This window comes from Pinus tabuliformis, chromosome J (genome assembly GCF_031772625.1).
Source record: "Pinus tabuliformis cultivar Carrire ecotype Pingquan chromosome J, CPIR1, whole genome shotgun sequence".
In the NCBI taxonomy this organism is placed as follows: Eukaryota; Viridiplantae; Streptophyta; class Pinopsida; order Pinales; family Pinaceae; genus Pinus; species Pinus tabuliformis.
Window position 1 is genome coordinate 151,574,966 of NC_142295.1, and position 18,834 is coordinate 151,593,799.

General features: G+C 30.6%; 1 protein-coding gene across 1 annotated transcript; it reads left to right on the forward strand.

Moving 5' to 3' along the window:
* The first annotated feature begins 8,554 nt into the window (after positions 1–8,554).
* LOC149226082 (putative aquaporin PIP2-8) lies at positions 8,555–10,909 on the forward strand. The gene is made up of 4 exons (XM_089377404.1): positions 8,555–9,020; positions 9,157–9,452; positions 9,541–9,681; positions 10,402–10,909. Exons 1-4 carry the CDS (start codon positions 8,729–8,731, stop codon positions 10,519–10,521), a joined length of 849 nt encoding a protein of 282 aa, XP_089233530.1. The 5' UTR covers positions 8,555–8,728; the 3' UTR covers positions 10,522–10,909.
* Positions 10,910–18,834: the final 7,925 nt, after the last annotated feature.

The following is an 18,834-nucleotide window of genomic DNA, read 5'->3' on the forward strand; positions in this document are numbered from 1 at the left end:
TCTATCTTAATGAACGAACCACAAGTTTCCACCAGTCGTGAGTGCGGTTTATGTCATGCTTTCCCGTGGTCGGTCGAATCCCGCAATCGTCGGGCCCGCCGCCTTTTTTAATTGTGTCGACTTTCTTATTAAGGTTAAACTCCAGAGTCCAAGTGATGGAAATCCGCGGAGAATTTTGGCATTTAATGCCATTGATGGAACCTTGACGTCTCTTTCTCCGATGTAAGGACACGAGTTGCAAGTTGCACTATAGACCGCCATGCACGTGGTATAATGACAATAAGGTAAAACGACGTAGTCACATCATAAGTGGACCCCGCTTTGGCTTTTGGGATTTCACTTTTTATTGTGGGCTGCATACATTTTTACACGTTTAGATGGCCGAATTACCGACCACTTCGTACTTGTCACTTCTGCGAGCACCCACCCACCACATGAAGATAAATGATAAAATACTCGTCTACGATATCTTGATAGAAAAAAGTGACAGCTTAATTTAACCGGTCTATTTTCTATAAAATTAAAATTATTATTAATACTAATAAATTTGTATAAATTTGAGGAATTGATAATTGTGTCCAAGATTAATTTTCATCATTAGAACCTACAGGGTCATCTTAATAAGCAACTACCAATATGAGATTTTTTAATTCACAATTACTCTATATTTTAACCAAGTTGTCTATTTTAGCAAATAATGAGATTTTTTTACTCACAATTATTTTATATTTTAACTAAATTGTTTATTTTAACAAATAAACAATGTTTTATGGTAAAAGTTTTTATCAATTAAATAGATTGGTCACTTTTTATAAAATCTCTCATAATAATTTATTTATTATTACTTTATGATATCACATTTTTATTCTATAATATACCAACATAAATCTATTTCCGTATTTTGATACATTTAGAGTTAACATGTATATAAATAATTTAATTACTAATTACAAGTTATCATAATTATTAATTTTATTTTATTATTTTATATTTAATTTTTTTTTTAAATGTAATTTTGAACGGTCTAAATATTTTACTTAATAATTATAATTAATCATTTTAATATTTTATTTTTAATTATAATTTATTTTTATTTTTATTTTTATTTTTATGTAATTTGATTGAGTCAAAATATTTCCATAAAATAAAAAGATAAGACAACACAACATTTATTTTTTCCTTAGTTGGGTTGGAAAATGCCTCTATATACACTTAAATAGAATCTCCTTAATTATCTTCTCTTTATTAAATAAATACTTTCAATTTGCATCATTTAATTTTTATTTAAAATATTTTAAAATTACATTATAATTTAATTTTAAAATTTTTATTCATAATATTATATTATACTTTAAATTTATTTGTAATTATAGGTATATATTTATTTTAAAAATTTATTATTTTTATTTAAATGAGAATTATATTAATAATTGAAAATTATGCTTATTTTAGTATGAATATTTCTATCGATAATAAATTGATGTAGATCAAATTTTTTGGTCAACTATGTGTTGTCATTTATATGCATGAAAATGGGTGAAGTATTGATGTGAAACGTGTGCTAGATAAACGACAACACATTATTCACCACAATTTTGATCTACATCAATATTATAATTTACTACTATTTTCAAAAATAAAAAATATAATGATATGAGTTGAAATATCATGTTATATTATGCATTATTGTAATTAAAAACATTATATTATACTATTACTAGTACAATTACATTAAAAATATTCATGTGGTTGATATAGTTGAAAGATTCATAAATATAACAAAAAAAACTATTGTAATATGAATAATGTCTTACCAATGCACACATTTACCTAATTAACCATGTATAAAAAGATTATGGGTCAACTTTAACTTCAGAAAAAAAGGAATTACACATCTTATTGTAAAATGGACCATTTTGCTAAATAAAATTTGCTTATATATTAATTTCCCCATCTAATTAGAACATGAACTTATTAAAATCGGAATAATCTGAAATCCTTAGGAAATTGGTGGGCACTAATCTAATTTTTAAAATTGATTAAAAGTCAATGCAACCTAACAAACTTTCTAACACACTACAGTCATTGATAATCATTCAGATGTAGCATATGTTGATCATATTCCCTTGAGAAATTGCTAGGCGGTGAGCCAAACCTAATTTAACTTGAGAAAAAATAGTAATTACACATTTTATTGTAAAATGTGCAGAAATTGGTGTTTTAAATTGATTAAAAGTCAATGCAACCTGACAAACATTGTAACACACTACGGTCATTGATAAACATTCAGAAGAAGCATATGTTGAACGTATTCCCTTGAGAATCAATCTACTCTGTCATTTAAAAAAATTAAAAATCAACAAAAATAAGAAGCCTTCTACAATCATTCTATATATACAATAAAGATATCTATAAAAAATATCACTATGATTATAACTATGGAAGCCTACATTTACTTATTACATGATTTTTTCTGGTTTAACTTATAATAATACCATTTTTTCAAAATTTTCCCTTTAAATTAAAAATTTGAAATTTGAATATATATATATATATATATATATATATATATATATATATATATATAAGTTTGTGAGGTTTAATATCTTAATGCGTATTTTAAAAGTGAAATCCTAATCCTTGTAAGATGAATGTGAATTTTATGTTATATATTTATTTTTATTTAAATTTATTTATTTGTAAGTTGATAGGTTGAGGTCTTATTATAAGTTGTTTAATAACCTGCATTTCTGCTAGTTTCTAATTTTTTATTTTTATTTTATTTCTTTTTTATTTAACCTGCCTTAAGGATGGTATTATGCATTTAGTGCATATTAGTTTGACTTTGACCAAAAATGTATGGTGCTTATCCTCAATTTAACATTAAGAATTCTATTTTTGTTATTACTTAAATTTATTTACTTGTAAGGTGATTGGTTGGGGTCTTATTATAAGTTGTTTAGTAACTTCCATTTATGTTAGTTACTAATTTTTCATTTTCATTTTATTTATTTTTTATTTAACTTTCTTATTTTATTTTTTTTGTTTATTTCCATTTTCATCACTTATAATTTTTTCTCTGTATTTTCAATTTAAGGTGACTTATTATTATATTAAAAATATTTTTTAATAAATTTAATTATAAAAACTATATAATAAAAATAAAACACACATATATATTGAAGTGTATATATGTTCATATGAACAATATTATTTAATCATATTTCTTAATTTTTCATGATGACATTCAACATTACAAGATTTTAGTAGTTGTTTTATTTTTGTGTTTATTATTTTTAAGTTTAATTAAACTATTTTTAAATTAAGTACCAACTACTATATAACTCTTGTTATATATATTTTTAATTACGTTTAACACCAAATAAATTATATCAAACCACTTGAATTGAAATTTGAAAACATTCACATTAATATCACAAGTTCCAACCAAATCATATTATTGATTATTTTAATATTTATATTTTATGATTATTTATTATTTACTATTTTCAAATAATGTCATTTTAAAACAGATTTATTCTTTAACTCATCGGATCCGGCCAAATCACTATTAATTATTGTAATATTGATATTTTATAATTAATTATTATTTACCATTTCCAAATATCTTTATTTAAAAATATAATTATTCTTTATCTCAATCAAAGCTTCTCCTGATATTTTTACGAAAGGCCAAATTTTTGTCCTCAGATGCATTGTGGGCATCTGTAAGATGTAGAGAGTTCCATGATTTTATATGGTCAAATAGTCGCTGAGCATTCATCGTTTTTATAATCAATGGTTCCATGATATATGTTGGAAAAATTATTTTAATTTACTTTATAAACCTGGGTTATTAAATATTTTAATGAATAAAATAATTTAACCAATAAACAACTTCTTTTTATTAATTTCTTATTTTAAAACTATATTTTTATAAATTATCATTTTATTTATTTATTTTAATAAATTAATTTTTTAATTTATTAAAATCAAAACCAAAATATTTAAATACAAAGTTATCAACATCACATCTAACTATAACCCTCACAAAAGTTTTCAACAACTACTTATTTATAATCAACCCGCAACTTTCACAAAAGTTCTCCATCACTACTTATTTATTCTTAACACGGAAGTACACACTTTTATTTTAGGTTTTTATTTTCATTCGTTTATTAAATCAAAATTAATTGTTATAAAATTTCATATAATTTTAATATTTATTATAATATTTTTATTTTTATTTTTTAATAAAATTGGGTATATTGTATTCATTTCAAAGATGGAAAAACTCGCTAGTTCATGAAGGTTTAAGTGGTCAAAGAAGATGGCGAGACAAAAATCCCTGATCTTTCTTTTTCAACTATTACATTTGTTTCAAAAATTTCTATTTTGCTTATCTCATTTAACTTAAAAGTTCTTACAACCACTTGAAAAAAAGATTACATTTATAGAGCATAGCTAAAGATGAGAGAGAGTATAATGCCAAGAGCAAGGATTGCTTTATGTCGATATGCAAAGAGTGTCTTAGTGAGCCATGGAGCTGAGTTTCCTCTTATTCTTTGTTAATTGACTTCTCCTCAAGCTGTTGATTCTTGCTGTTGTAGTCCAATGTATTGGAGTTTTCTCAGGTTTTTTAGAGACAATCTCTTGCAGAGCACTGAGTGCATTTTCCAAATGTGCGCATCTATTATTGAGTTGCTCGATTGTCTTTCTATGTTCATTGCACTACTGAAAGAGGCACCACATTTATGTTTTGCATTTGTCCCTCCACTGATTGTTCATGGAACGAATCTGATCCAAAACAACCTTGTGAGACTTGTAGTGTGGGCATGATTGGGACTTGAGAAACAACTTAGAGGGATCCATATTGTAGGAAGCAGCAAAAGAGCAAGTAGAAGGGAAGGGTTAGCGCTACAAGGAGAGAGGCAAAGAGATGCGAGGTCATGAATATGAGAGAAATAGGGCAGCACAAGCAAAAGGAAGAGAGGGTAGGAAGTTATAGAAGAGGAGAGTCAAATGGGGGGCTCGAGAGTCTTTGGAGACATGATTACGATGGCATTGAGAAGCACAATTGGCAAAGGAATGAGATCGAGGAGGGATGTAGATCAATGTTGTGATAGGAGCTTTGAATTAAGAGGAGCTCGAAGGGGTATTGATACTGACTATTGAAAGAAAGGATGAGAGCTAAGGGGGATTTTTTCTAGTCACTTGATAAACAAGCGAAGGAGGGGAGGAGAGGGAGGAATTAGGGAATGACTTTGGATTAAATATCATTATTGATTCTTACTTCTCCTTGGAGTCTGACATAGACATTATTTACATGCTTGTCAACAATCTTATTGTTCTCTCTTAGAATATGATAAAAGGAAACATTTCCTAATCGTTTTAGATGGTGTTGGATTCTGGATATAATTTGACTGAGATTTGCATTTTTCAGCTTCGAATTCTTAACCATTTTTTGAATTAGGATTGAAGAATCCCCAATCATGACTGGGTTCATATAATTTTTGTTGATAAGGATTTAGGATCCCAATAGAAACCCATACGCTTTCGCCTGGTTGTTTATATCTATACTAAGTCCCAACTTGAAGGAGATCAAGTTTACATTCTCCTAACCAATGATGTAACCTCTAGCTACTATGCTACTTGGATTAGACTTTGAAGCTCCATCAAAAAATAGACATGGATTAGAGTTTGAATCTCCATCAAGAAATATACATGGTCTTTTTAGGGAATTTAACCAGATCATCAAGTCCCTTTCATTCAAATGAACTTTTTGGTCATTGGGCTTCTAGGGAGTAATTCTAAGAGGGTTTCTCATGATTTGAGTTCTGTCTAAAATAAAATTAAGCCATATTTTCTCTTCACGCTGAAGGATACTGTTATCCAAATTCTTTGCTCCTCTTGCAAAAAGGAATTCAGATGCCAAACTCCAAGTTTTGGGAGGAATTAGGGGATGAATTTGGAATAAATATCATTATTGATTCTTACTTCTCCTTGGGGTCTGACACAGGCATTATTTGCATGCTTGTTAGCAATCTTATTGTTCTCTTTTAGAACATGATAGAAGGAAATATTTCATAAATTTTTCAAATGGTCTTGGATTCTGGAAATAGTTTGACCGAGATCTTCATTTTTCGGCCTCGAATTCTTAACCATTTCTTGAATTAGGATTGAAGAATCACCAATGATGACTGGGTTCATATCATTTTTTCTATTGAGGATTTGGGATCCCAATAGAAACCCATACGCTTCCACTTTGTTGTTTTTATCTATACTGAGTCCCCTCTCGAAGGAGATCGAGTTTACATTCTCCTAATCACTGATGTAACCTCGAGCTCCTGCACTACTTGGATTAGACTTCGAACCTCCATAAAAAAATAGATGTGGTCTCTTTGGGGAATTTAATCATATCAACAAGTCCCTTTCATTCAAATGAATTTTCCAGTGATTGGGGTTCTAGAGAGTAATTCTAAGAGGGTTTCTCATGATTTGAGTTCTGTCTAAAACAAAATTAAGCCATATTTTCTCTTCACGTTGAAGGATACTCTTATCCAAATTCTTTGCTCCTCAGGAAAGGAATTAATATGCCTAACCCCAAGTTTTGGCCAAAATTTTCCCGACTTCAGGCTTTATATTTTGAAATATTTGTTTATTTCTCGCAAGCCATATTTGCCAACATAAAAATGATGGAAGACTTCTCCAGAATCTCTTTATCAAATTCTTGTTTTTTTAGAGAGTAGAGATAATTTGTTTTCCAATTAGCATAAAATTATGAGAGGGTGAGATTATTATCAAATTCTTGTTGTTTAAAGATTAGAGATAACTTGTTTTCCAATTAGCAAAAAATTCTGAGAGGGTGAGATTAAAATTGATAGTGACCTCGACCGGACAGACTAACAAAAGCCAACATTCTTCACTAAATTTGCAATTGAAAAGATATTGGATTGTTTCTTCCTCTTTTTGACATAGGGGGCATCTTGAGGGACCCAAAATGCTTTTTTTTCTTGAGATTTTCTGTAGTTAGAATATGCCTTTTAACATATTCCAAATAAAAAAAATTATTTTTGAAAAGCTCTCAATTTTCTGAACTGATTTCTGATTTCTAAAGAAACCAACCCAGATAATCATATTATTCTTGAAGCTTCACACAACATGAATTTATATATATAATAAAATATTAAAAATATTTTTCTAATTTATTTTTAGAGAAATAAAAATAATATAATTTAAAAATTTTGATATTATTAAGACTTCATCTCACTGGAATATTTTGTAGATAAAAACTTGCAAAAATACTGCTTGTCCTATCCATTAACATACCTATTTTTTTCGCTTACCGTTTAGTTTCACTCATTTCTTACCGATAGAATCCTCTTTCACAATTTTTCCGGTAATAATAATAAATGGTGAAATAAGTTAAGAAGATGGATTATATCATTGGTTGTGGTAAGATTAAAAACATGTTTTTTTTCCCTTACCATGTGGAGATACAGTCTTTTCACATCTCTTACTCGAAGAATCTTTTTGTACAGCCTTTTTCTTTTTTTGTTGTGTATGATAGAATCTTTGCGAAATGGGTTGAAGCTCGTGTCACATTTTTCATTGTCTTCCTCTCCTGAAACAGTGATCCTGCCTCAATCATAAGTTTTTTTTTTTAATCTTTTTACTTCATAGGTCAAATCAAAAGGTTCTTATTGTTCCTAGGTCCAAGGTATTTTTTGGTTGGTTGAAAATGTGATCCTTAATCGTCCGTATTCTCAACTGTAATTTGAAAATAAATTATAAGAAACTTGAAATTAAATTTAAATTAATATAATAATTTTAATAATATATTAGGTTTGAAAAACATTTTTATTGGGTTGAGTTTGTTTTTTGGAACTTAAGGAAATGAGGTAATGGTTCAAGGCTTAGGGATATTTGACAAGAGTTAAAGGCTATCTTTTACGGACAACCAATAAATTATTTTAGATGACATGATTTTTTTTAAATAATAATAATAATAAATCAACATACATTCATAACTATCCTCACCAATAAATTATTTCAAATAATCTGATTTTCTTTAAATAATAATAATAAATCAACATACATTCATAACTATCCTTAGTACTGATTCAAGCTAAATTTTAAGGTAAAAAATACATATTATAATTATAACCAATTTAATTAGCTTTTGGCCTTAAATTTTGAGGTAAAAAATACATATTATAATTATAACCAATTTAATTAGCTTTTGGCCGTAAAAAATGTTTGTACGGATGGATTTTGCTTTTGGAAAAAGATGAATGCCCACAATGCAAATGAAATAGATAATTCCTTGGTGTGGGATGATTCATCGCCAGAGGGTCCTAGGGTCATAGCTGATGTGAGATAATTCAACTTTCAGTGGCCATGGCTGATGTGGGATAATTCAGGACACCAACATGGTGAAAAAATTCATGAGCAGATGGGCCTGACTTGAAAGAGACCGTTTTGGGCGGCAGCACTAACCTCGTGTCGTCTTCCATGAAATTAAACACTGACTTATACCATAAATATACCTCAAGGCACCATTAAACTCCAAGCTTATCAAGGGCAGCCATCCATTCACTCATTGCCTTGCAACATCTGAGTTGAGTGTCTCTCACCTCCCCTGCAATTCTGAGTTTCTTTTCACCTCCCTGCAATTCTGAGCTTCTTTGAGTTCATTAGTAGCAGCAGCAGTTCAGTACCAGCCATCATGACAAAGGAAGAAAGGAAGGAATTGGAGCAGCAGGGATTTCCATCAAAGGACTACACAGACCCACCTCCTGCTGCTCTCATTGAGACTAGTGAATTCAAGCTCTGGTCATTCTACAGGGCTCTGATAGCAGAATTCACTGCCACATTGCTGTTTCTCTATATCACTATTGCTACTGTGATTGGGCACTCCAGGAATTCAGTAAACTGTGGGAGCGTTGGGGTGTTGGGTATTGCCTGGTCCTTTGGGGGCATGATTTTCGTTTTGGTTTACTGCACTGCTGGTATTTCAGGTCAGTAATCATTCCAATAAGGCGATCCATCATATATCTAATGTTAATGATCAGATATATGGACCAGTAGAGGCACACTGGTGGTTGAGATTTCTGAATTTCTTCTTGTGTTTGATCCTTGTGTTTGGTGTTGCAGGTGGGCATATCAATCCTGCTGTCACTTTTGGCCTGTTCTTAGCAAGGAAGGTTTCCTTGCCAAGGGCTATTTTGTATATGATAGCCCAGTGTCTAGGGGCCATTTGTGGAACTGGATTGGTTAAGGCCTTCCAGAAGAGTTTCTATGATAGATACGGAGGTGGAGCTAACTACGTGCATCATGGATACACCAAAGGTGTGGGTTTGGCTGCTGAAATCATAGGCACCTTCGTTCTGGTCTACACTGTGTTCTCTGCAACCGATCCCAAGCGAAGTGCTAGAGACTCCCATGTTCCTGTATGTTTATATATACAGATGCATATACATCTTAATTTTGTACTTGAATGGGGGCATGGATTTTACTAAACCTGCTTTGCTTGTGTAGGTCTTGGCCCCATTACCTATTGGATTTGCTGTTTTCATGGTGCACTTGGCGACCATTCCCATCACTGGGACTGGCATCAATCCTGCAAGGAGCTTCGGAGCAGCAGTGATTTATGGCCACAAACAATCTTGGAATGATCATGTAAGTATTTATTTTTTATTTTTTTATTGTTGGAACGTTACAATAGTTTTATATTGTTTAAGCAAATATTAAGTACAATAGTTTTATATTTTTTAAGTAAATATTAAGTACAATAATTTTATATTGTTTAAGCAAATATTAAGTACCATGCTGTAAGCCGATCATCATTGTTTTTCTATTTTTTCTTTAAATGATGAGAATAAAGTGATATTCATCGCTCAAGATGTAAAAAGCAATAAGCTAATAATTGGTTTAAACCATGGTGCTTAAAATTTTCCATTTCCTATTAATATATTTAGTTGCTCAGGGTTTGATCTATTGTGCTTGGACACTCCAAGAGTAGTATAAAGAGAAGGATCGAAGATGCTATATAGGTGTTTATGGATTTTTTATGAAATTTTTTTGTTTTTTCTGGTGGATGCAATATCTTTATGTTATGCATTAGATCTTGTACGTTAGCTTGTTTGTAAGTTTAAAGTATCATGAAAGACACACTAGTAGATTCTGTAATGGAGAGTCTATTGCTTCTAATTTTAGAAAATTTGTTAAGCTCCTTTTTTATGAAAACCAGTTGGAGCGCTCCAGTGTTAACATTAGGATAATTCAATAGAACTAGTATTTGCTAAAGCTGATACACGAACCTTGTGAGTATGACAAAATTCAACATAACAAGTATTTGCTAAATCATGAACCTCATGAGTGTGACTGTTGTCTGTGCAGTGGATTTTCTGGGTAGGTCCTTTTGTTGGAGCTGCATTAGCTTCTGCCTATCACCAGTACATTCTGAGAGCAGCAGCCATCAAGGCCTTGGGATCATTCCGAAGCAACGCAAATGTGTAATTAGGCAACAGTCGATGTAGGTAGCAGTCGTCTTTGTCTCAAATCTGTAGGTTTACAGTAGATTAATAATTACTATGGACTATTATGTCTAACACTGGATGAGACCAAATAGCAGCTCAGTGAGAACTGATTTGTAGAGGGTAGCTTCTTCTCTCAGTGCCTTGGTCAGAGGTTGGATTTTTGCCTTCTAAGAGGCATAGAGGTTGAGGGAATCTAGCTTGAATCCAGTGCTGTTGCAGAAGTCATAAGAATGCTTGTAATTTCTGTATAGGTTAGAAGTTGTGCATGAGTGAACTCAGAAATATGCATAGTACAAGTTACAAGGTAGGAGGACAAATTCAAAAGATTGATCTTACAAAATAAAATGATAAAGCAAACATTTCTGTAACTCCTCTTTTATACTTTTGGTCACAATGTGTTCTTGTGTTTGGCCATCTCTTCTACTGGCACAAACAATTGTAACTTAAATTTTCAATGGTTACTTGCACAAACAATTGTAATCACATTTTGAATGTTGTTTCTCTGATAAACTAATATGCAATATTTGTGCTTTAAACATTTCATGCCTTCCATCATTTCTAAACCATAGTGGGCTACATAAAATTCTCGAGGCTTAGATTTGATGAGTGCACCTCTTCTAGACTCCCACTATTCTTCACAGTCTTTATATTGACATGTGCCCCATCAACATTCAATGTCTTCAATTATTGAAGTATATTATTGGTGTGCCAAAAATTCTCTCGTTTGGATTATGAGGTCTGAGGTCTTTGATAAGAGCATCTCTTCCACCAACCATACTGGCCTACTTAAAATCTCTTCCACCAACCATACTGGCCTACTTAAAATTCTTCACACTTTTGGACAACGAGGTCGGATTTGAAAAGTGCAGCTCTCCTCCCATTATTCTTCTCAGTGTTTACGTGGTAAACACATTATTGGACAACATGTGCCCACTCAAGAGTCAATGCCTTCAATTATTGCAATACTTTATGGGTGTACCAAAAATTCTCTTTTGGATTCTGAGGTCTGTGATAAGTCCATCTGCCCAACCAACCTGCAATGTCTTCAATTATTGTAATAATTTACTGGTATATCGAAAAATTTCTTGTTTGGATTCTGAGGTTTGTGATAAGTGCATCGCTCCCACCATTTTTCTCTGTTTCCATATTCATCTCTACTGCATGGATCAAAGTTGGTAGCCCAAGGTAGGAAAGAGATTTTGTTAACCTCATTTTAAATAAGTCAAAATGCTTAAGATAAAGTGAACCTTGTCATCAAAGTTATCATAAGTTTATGGTAAAGAGATAATATATGATAACATTACATATTATTAAATCAGATTCGAAAGTATGATATTATTACGAAAAGTTTCAACATTATTTTTTTAGTTCAATATATATTTGTTTTTTATAATCCATATTCAGATATAAAATATTTAATAGGTTTGTTTTAGTAATATGATTATTTATGAAGATAAGATGGTATTAATATAAATGGATTATTATATACTAATTTATATTAATATAACATAATTATTATATACTAATTGGTTTTAAAGAAATTTTGAAAAAAATCTAAAAAACTATTTTATTATATATTAATATTAAATAATATAGAAAAAATTAAAAATTAAAAAGTTAAAAATTAATTTTGAGTTTAGAGTTATTGCCATAAGGTTGTATGGGAATGTTATTGTTATGTCTAGGAATATCGAGGGTTGGTAAAAAGAAATTAGTTGCAATATAGGGATTAAGAAAGATTGTCCCTTCCCTTATACTCTTTTTGGCATTCACATTGACAAGTTAGAGGCATGTTTGGAAGAAGTAAGTTGTGGTTGCACAACCTCAGCTAGATTAATCATAATATTTCTTCTTTACATTGATGATATTGTTCTTATGGACATGCCTCCTGCAAATTTTGAGAAACAACTAAGAATTACCAAGGATTGTTGTTTTAGCATAGCTATGTGAATAGACACTAATAAAAAAAAGGTTGTGCTAATAAATTCCAAAAAATTAATTTATGTTAGTTGTGAGTTATAATAACAAATCAAAGAAAGTTGAACAAGAATATCTTGAAGTCGACCTTCTTCACAATTTTAACTAGAACTATATTGTTGAGAAAATGATTAATGGAGATTGGAAAACGTATTTTGGTCTTAGGAACAATTGTAGATCAACAAATTTGTGGTTCTGGAAAGAAGAAGAAGAAGAAGCTCATGTTCTAGACACTTGTCCCTCTTGTTATCTTATATGGATGTGAAATTTGTTGTTGCATTGTCTCTATAAAATCATAGAGGGAAATTGAGAAAATCCAAATTTATTTTTATAGTTTATGATCTTATTAATTGCAATATACCCTATCTTATCTTACAGAAGCTAGTCTTTCACCCATTGAGAGTTTGGCTATGACTAAGTACCTAATGCAGAATGTCAAGACAAGTAATATGAAAACAGGAAGCTCCCTAAGATTGCTTCAAAATGCAATCAAAATATGTTGTGGCATAAAATTGGTTAGCATAAAGATTCTTAATCTTGGTCAAACTAGTGGAGAATAAGGAGGCCACTCTAATATGTTAACACCATTAAAATTTGAAGTAGAGATTATGGTGTGATAATGACGTAGAGAATAAGTGAAAAATAAGATATTATAAAGGGTCATTAACCATAATCCAAAAGATCAAAGATGTCATTTTCTTGTAGCTATATTTAGGAAGAAAAACACCATTGCTAAAACAAAATGAATTTTGAGAAGCTTAGGTGTTGAGCAAGACCTAGAATTTCATAGGATGCAAGAATATGTCATCATTGTGATGTTATAAATGTGATGGATGAAAAACACTTTCTCTTACAATGTATTGCTTATTCCCATATTTTATTTCAATTTCAAAATATTTGATAACTCTATTGACCTATCTAAAATTAGCGAGTTTAAGCTTTTGTGATCCATATCTACATTATGAGAATTTTTTCGGAGAAAATCACATCAAAGAGAGTTTTGTCGACATGTTCGAACCAACAAGTGTGGTATCATGAGAACTATGGAAATTAAAAAAAGTTTCTCTCTTATCGTTTCAAACATAGAAATAAAATGCTAAAGAAAACTTGTTAATTCTTTATCATTTTTTCACTTAGTATATCAAAGTTGGTCTTAGTGGATGGTAACACTCATCATCATAATACTATTTCTTTCAAAGAAAACCTCATGAACAATTTGAAGGGATTATTACCCACATTTATGGGTGGAATCTATGGTAAACTTCTTGGTGTTTATCAATGCACTTGATCCAAGGATATTTGGACTCAACACCTCCCCTAGTGCAATATTATCAAATACCTAGAAACAAGGATGGAATTTTTTAAAATAACCGATTCAACTAAATATATAATACAACTTATACAAGTATATAATATACTAAGATATATGACAATAATATATTAATCTTCATGAATAAAATGTAATAATATAATTATTTTAAATTTATAATAATACTAACATATGATATTTATATATGTGCATTCTTATATAGTAATGCATTCCGTTAAGAAGCTCTATATAGAAATGTGGAGTAAAAAAGGAAAATAGAATAGCCAACCCTTGGTATGATAAATAATGTAAGACTGCTAGAGAATATATTAATGATGCTTATAACAAGTCCTTAAAATATGATAAGCTAAAGAAGTACAAATCCTTAAAGAAAAGAAAAGAAAAATATATTATATAAATTGAAAGTAAGAGGAGATTTTGCATCTCTTTAAAGTAAATCCTAAGAAATTTTGGAGGAAAATTATAACTCATAAATCTAAAGAAAACAATATGATTCCTTGAGGGACTAGAGTTCCTACCATAATAATATTATGATCTCTCTTGATGTGGGAAAAATTATAACCTTTTCCAAAAGAGGAAGAAACATTTTCTTTAGAAGACATTTATAATGGTGTTAAGTGGCTAATCAAATGGAAGCCTAAGGACATTAAAGGATACCAAGAAGATATTCTAAAAATCAAAGGACCTATCCTTATCCCTTACATTCTTAAACTCTTCAATTAGGTAGTCAAACATAGCTTCTAAACCATTGACTCGAAGCCCCATTGTTCTTATTTTTAAAAGTGGGGGGAAAAACAATACCTCTAATTATAGGACCATTATGAGTAGACCTATTTTAATGAAGTTATATGGATTATTCTAGAACATAAGGAAAACATATGGCTAGAAAGAAAACAAAAAATAGTTAAACACCAAGATGGGTTTATGGGTTATCATTCAACTATGGAATGTCTTGTTACACTTAGGATAATATGAAGGAATTTCACAATAGTAAACCATTTTCTTATGTTCCTTCATTGACTTTTAAAAAGAATTTGACATAGTTCCTAAAATTAAGCTCCATAACAAATTAGAAGAGCTAGAATATCCTTTTGAGTTGAGACCTACTATGATATGCCTATACAAGAATGTCATTGCCAAGTTTTGAAACACTAAGGATTGGTCAAACTAATTTAATTGTAATATAAAAGTTAATAAAGGTTTTTCCCTATGCCCCACCCATTTCGGCTTATGCACTAACAAGTTAGACAATTTCTTAAAATATGCAATATGTGTTAGCACGTCTCTAGTTGGAATAGCCATTACCATTTTTATTTATGGTAAAGAGTCCCTATGATTTCAATAGGAAACTAACTATTCTCAATGATATTTTCTCTAGTACGATATAACCAAATTCAAAAGGACCATTGAAAATAGTTTCATTTATGAAAATGATGCAAGCGCATCTCATCAAATAGATTTTAATCCAAGATGGTCAATCAAGTTTTTCAAAAGGAAGTAGGTTTCCTTGATTACATTATATTTTAGTTCCAAATTTGTAATAACTCTAGAGAAATCTAGAATTAGTGTAAATGGATCGAGTTTGTTTGAGATTTGTTTATTCAAGCAAATCATTAGATATTGATAAGTATGAAATCTGATTTGTTTTGATACTAGAGTGATTGTAGGGATAGCGAGAGATTATAGGATTTGGTGAGGATATTGTGGATCTAAAATTTGTAAGCCTATGGGCACAAATATAATATAACATGGAGGAATTATGGAAGCAAAGGTAGTAGAGATAGAGATAGAGGTGAAGCGATAGACCAACATGCCATATTGAATATCATGCCCATTGATGTATTTTGCATATCAATTAATGAATAATATGTTATGTGGTTGAGTGAGCACACCTCTATAGCTCTTGTTTGATGAACATTTTTGTTTGGATTGATGAATGATATCTATTTCCTTGATGAATTATGAATGTGTCACAAGAAATCATGCTTGTTATGATGATGCATGGAATTTTTGGATGAATACAAATGAAGAGTTTAATATGCAAATTGAAAATGGATCTACATAGGAATTTCTAGATCACTAGAAAATGGGGCTTTCTAAATTACTGAATGTTGTGATATAAAAAAATTGATGGAGTGTGTGGAGAATTCACCAAAGATTGGCATTGAAAAGATGTCCAAGTAAATATTGATTCAAGAAAAATTACTGGTTTGCTAGCAAGGGTTTCGTATATTGTTCTAAATATGCATTTAAAATAGAGCGATCAAATTTTGAGAAACGTGGAAATGAATTTTTGTTTCTGAAATTGATATATGCTGAAGCCTTGGAGCCATCAGTTACATAAAGGTATTACTAGATCATGGATATGAAATATTGTTGGTAAATACATAGAGATTTGGTCTCCATAGAAGGAATCATCTTTGTGTTGCAGACAATCTATATAAACATTGACCCTTGGATCGATAACTACAAGTGTTATCTATTGAGTAGAATTCCAAGTGCATGGAGTTGGAATCATTAGTTTTGGGTAAAAGTGTTTACATGGATTAGTGCTTAATCATAGTCTCAATTTACTAAAAGATGAAGGAAATCACCTCAGTGAGATTGTAGGCAAACAAAGACCTAATAATATGTCTCATGGGTATGCCCAGCCTGGATTGAATTATGAATTAAATGACATTGTAAAACATTGTTATTTCCCTTTAAATTCGTGACTAATGTTCAACCATTAAATGAAAGGCTTTGCTTCGAAGCTAATTCTGAAATTGGTAACTAGGCATAGACAAGATTTTATATTATTTTTTTCACGAATTAAAATGTTTGTAGATTTACAATGGCAAAAGTGTTTATGAGAGGTGAATGAATACAATTGGGTATTCAATGAAGGGGAATTGGTGATAGGTAGCAATGTGCCTACATAAGAAAATAATAGTTTGGAGGAAGTGACTCCATACAATTATATCATAATTAATCTTCGCCACAAGCTCAATTGGAACTATGTCATTTAGAAAAGGATAAAAGGATGGTGAAAAACTTATTATGGACTTGAAAATAGTTGTAAAACAATATACCTTTAATTTTGTACTAAAAGGAAACTCCTTGCTGAGGTAATAATCATGATTGTTATCTTATATGGTCATGAATTTTGGGGTTTTAGCATCTCTAGAGAATAATAGAGAAAGGAAAAGGAAATCCAAAAGTGTTATGTGATCCAATTGGATATTTATGGCCACATGCCTATTCCACTTGAACCCCCACCATGGTTTGTTTCAGTTCCTTGATTGTAGCACAATTTACTATTTTTAGTAGCTTTTCGGGACCTAAACTTTTAGAGCCATTTTGAGGACCTAAACGATGTTTTTTTGGAAAACAAGTAAATTGGTAGTCAGTGGGATGGGTTTATAGTCGAAATTTTTAGTCCTTGGATATATATTTATAACAAGGTATCATACACGTCAAACATAGATCGTATGACAAAGATACAACCTTGAGAAGTTGGTGTACTTACCCCAACTGGGCCCACAAACTTTTGGCGCTTCATCTCCTAAGGTTAGGTTTTTGGATGTTTAGGTTTTTTCATTATTTATCAATAATAAATATGCCTTCAAGGCTCATTGTAACAGAGTTTAGAAGGCATGTATCTACCACATCTCTTCTCAAAGGTAAGCTACCATCGCGTGAGCTAGTTTATTTCCATTTTGCATGTAAACATGTTTCAATACTTCGTTATTAATGAATTAAAGTTTTTTTTTCACTGTAGCTCTTTGTTTATGTGTATATTTGTATTTCATTTCGTTCCTTCACAAATTTAGATCATTATGTAACCGAAAATGCTAAAATTTAAAGGAAATATACCCTATCCTATCATGCTGATAGAAGTGATTCTTTCCCCATTGAGAGCGTGGATATGACTAGTTGCTTAATGTATAGGAACAAGAAAAATAACATGGAAGACATGAGATTCCGAAGGTTGCTTCAAAATCTAGTCAATACCCTTGTAGTTGAAGCAAGGATACAATAAAGAGGCCAAGTCTTGATAAATAATTAGGGCACCAAGGAACAGATTTTTTACATAAATGATAACATTAAAAAAATATTACATCTAAATTTAATGAGGAATTGTAGTTCAATAATTATTTAGAGGATGAGAGAAAATTAACTACTAAGGGTAGGTGATCCACTTTAATCTATAATATAAAAAATTATAAATCTACTTTAACCAACATAAAGAATAAAATCAACATGGAAAAATAGAAACAAACCTACGAGCCCCATAGAAAAACAAGACATTAGAGAGTTCCTAATATGCCATGGACCAAAAGAACTTGCCACATTTGTAAGTTTAGGAACATTGAAGATGAAAATAACTTTTACTTAGAATGTTCTATGTACACCCACATTAGATCTCCATCCCATTTTTTTTTCAATAGAAAACTTCCTAACTTTTTTTGGTTCAAATCAAAATAGAAAATATTTATATTAATGATAAAATCCGTGTTTGGAGACATGAACATACATCAAAATTACAAAATCATAGTTTTTCTCTCCTTAAATTGTAAGAAGAGGCCGAAATTTAGAGCATCCACATCCAAAGTTCTCTTTTTGCATGCAAGAAAAATATACTAAAATTAGAAGTATACTATCTCCAAAAAATTTGTAAGAACTTAGTATAATTAAACAACATTCTAATTAATAAAAGGATAAGGGCCAACAATAGTCTCCTATTCAAACGCTTCGGAAGGAATATTATTTAAATATGGAAGGAACCACATAGCAAGAGAAGATGAGTGCGTTAAGGAGGATTTGCTCTAAGAAATATGCCTTGAAGAAAGTTGGAGATCCAACAATTACTAGTGAATTGCTATCAAATCATTCTCAATTCCCTACATTTTAACACTATGTTCCACCAATAATTCCATGAAAACAATTAAAGAAGACACATTTTGATTATGTTGTAGCTAGAGTTGAAAAATGTCCTATTGTAAT

Excerpts from the sequence above, each read along its gene's own strand:
- LOC149226082 (XM_089377404.1), top strand. The coding sequence starts at position 8,729 with ATGACAAAGGAAGAAAGGAAGGAATTGGAGCAGCAGGGATTTCCATCA. Across the intron at positions 9,021-9,156 it reads CTGCACTGCTGGTATTTCAG|GTGGGCATATCAATCCTGCT; the intron begins GTCAGTAATCAT and ends TTGGTGTTGCAG. Across the intron at positions 9,682-10,401 it reads AACAATCTTGGAATGATCAT|TGGATTTTCTGGGTAGGTCC; the intron begins GTAAGTATTTAT and ends TTGTCTGTGCAG.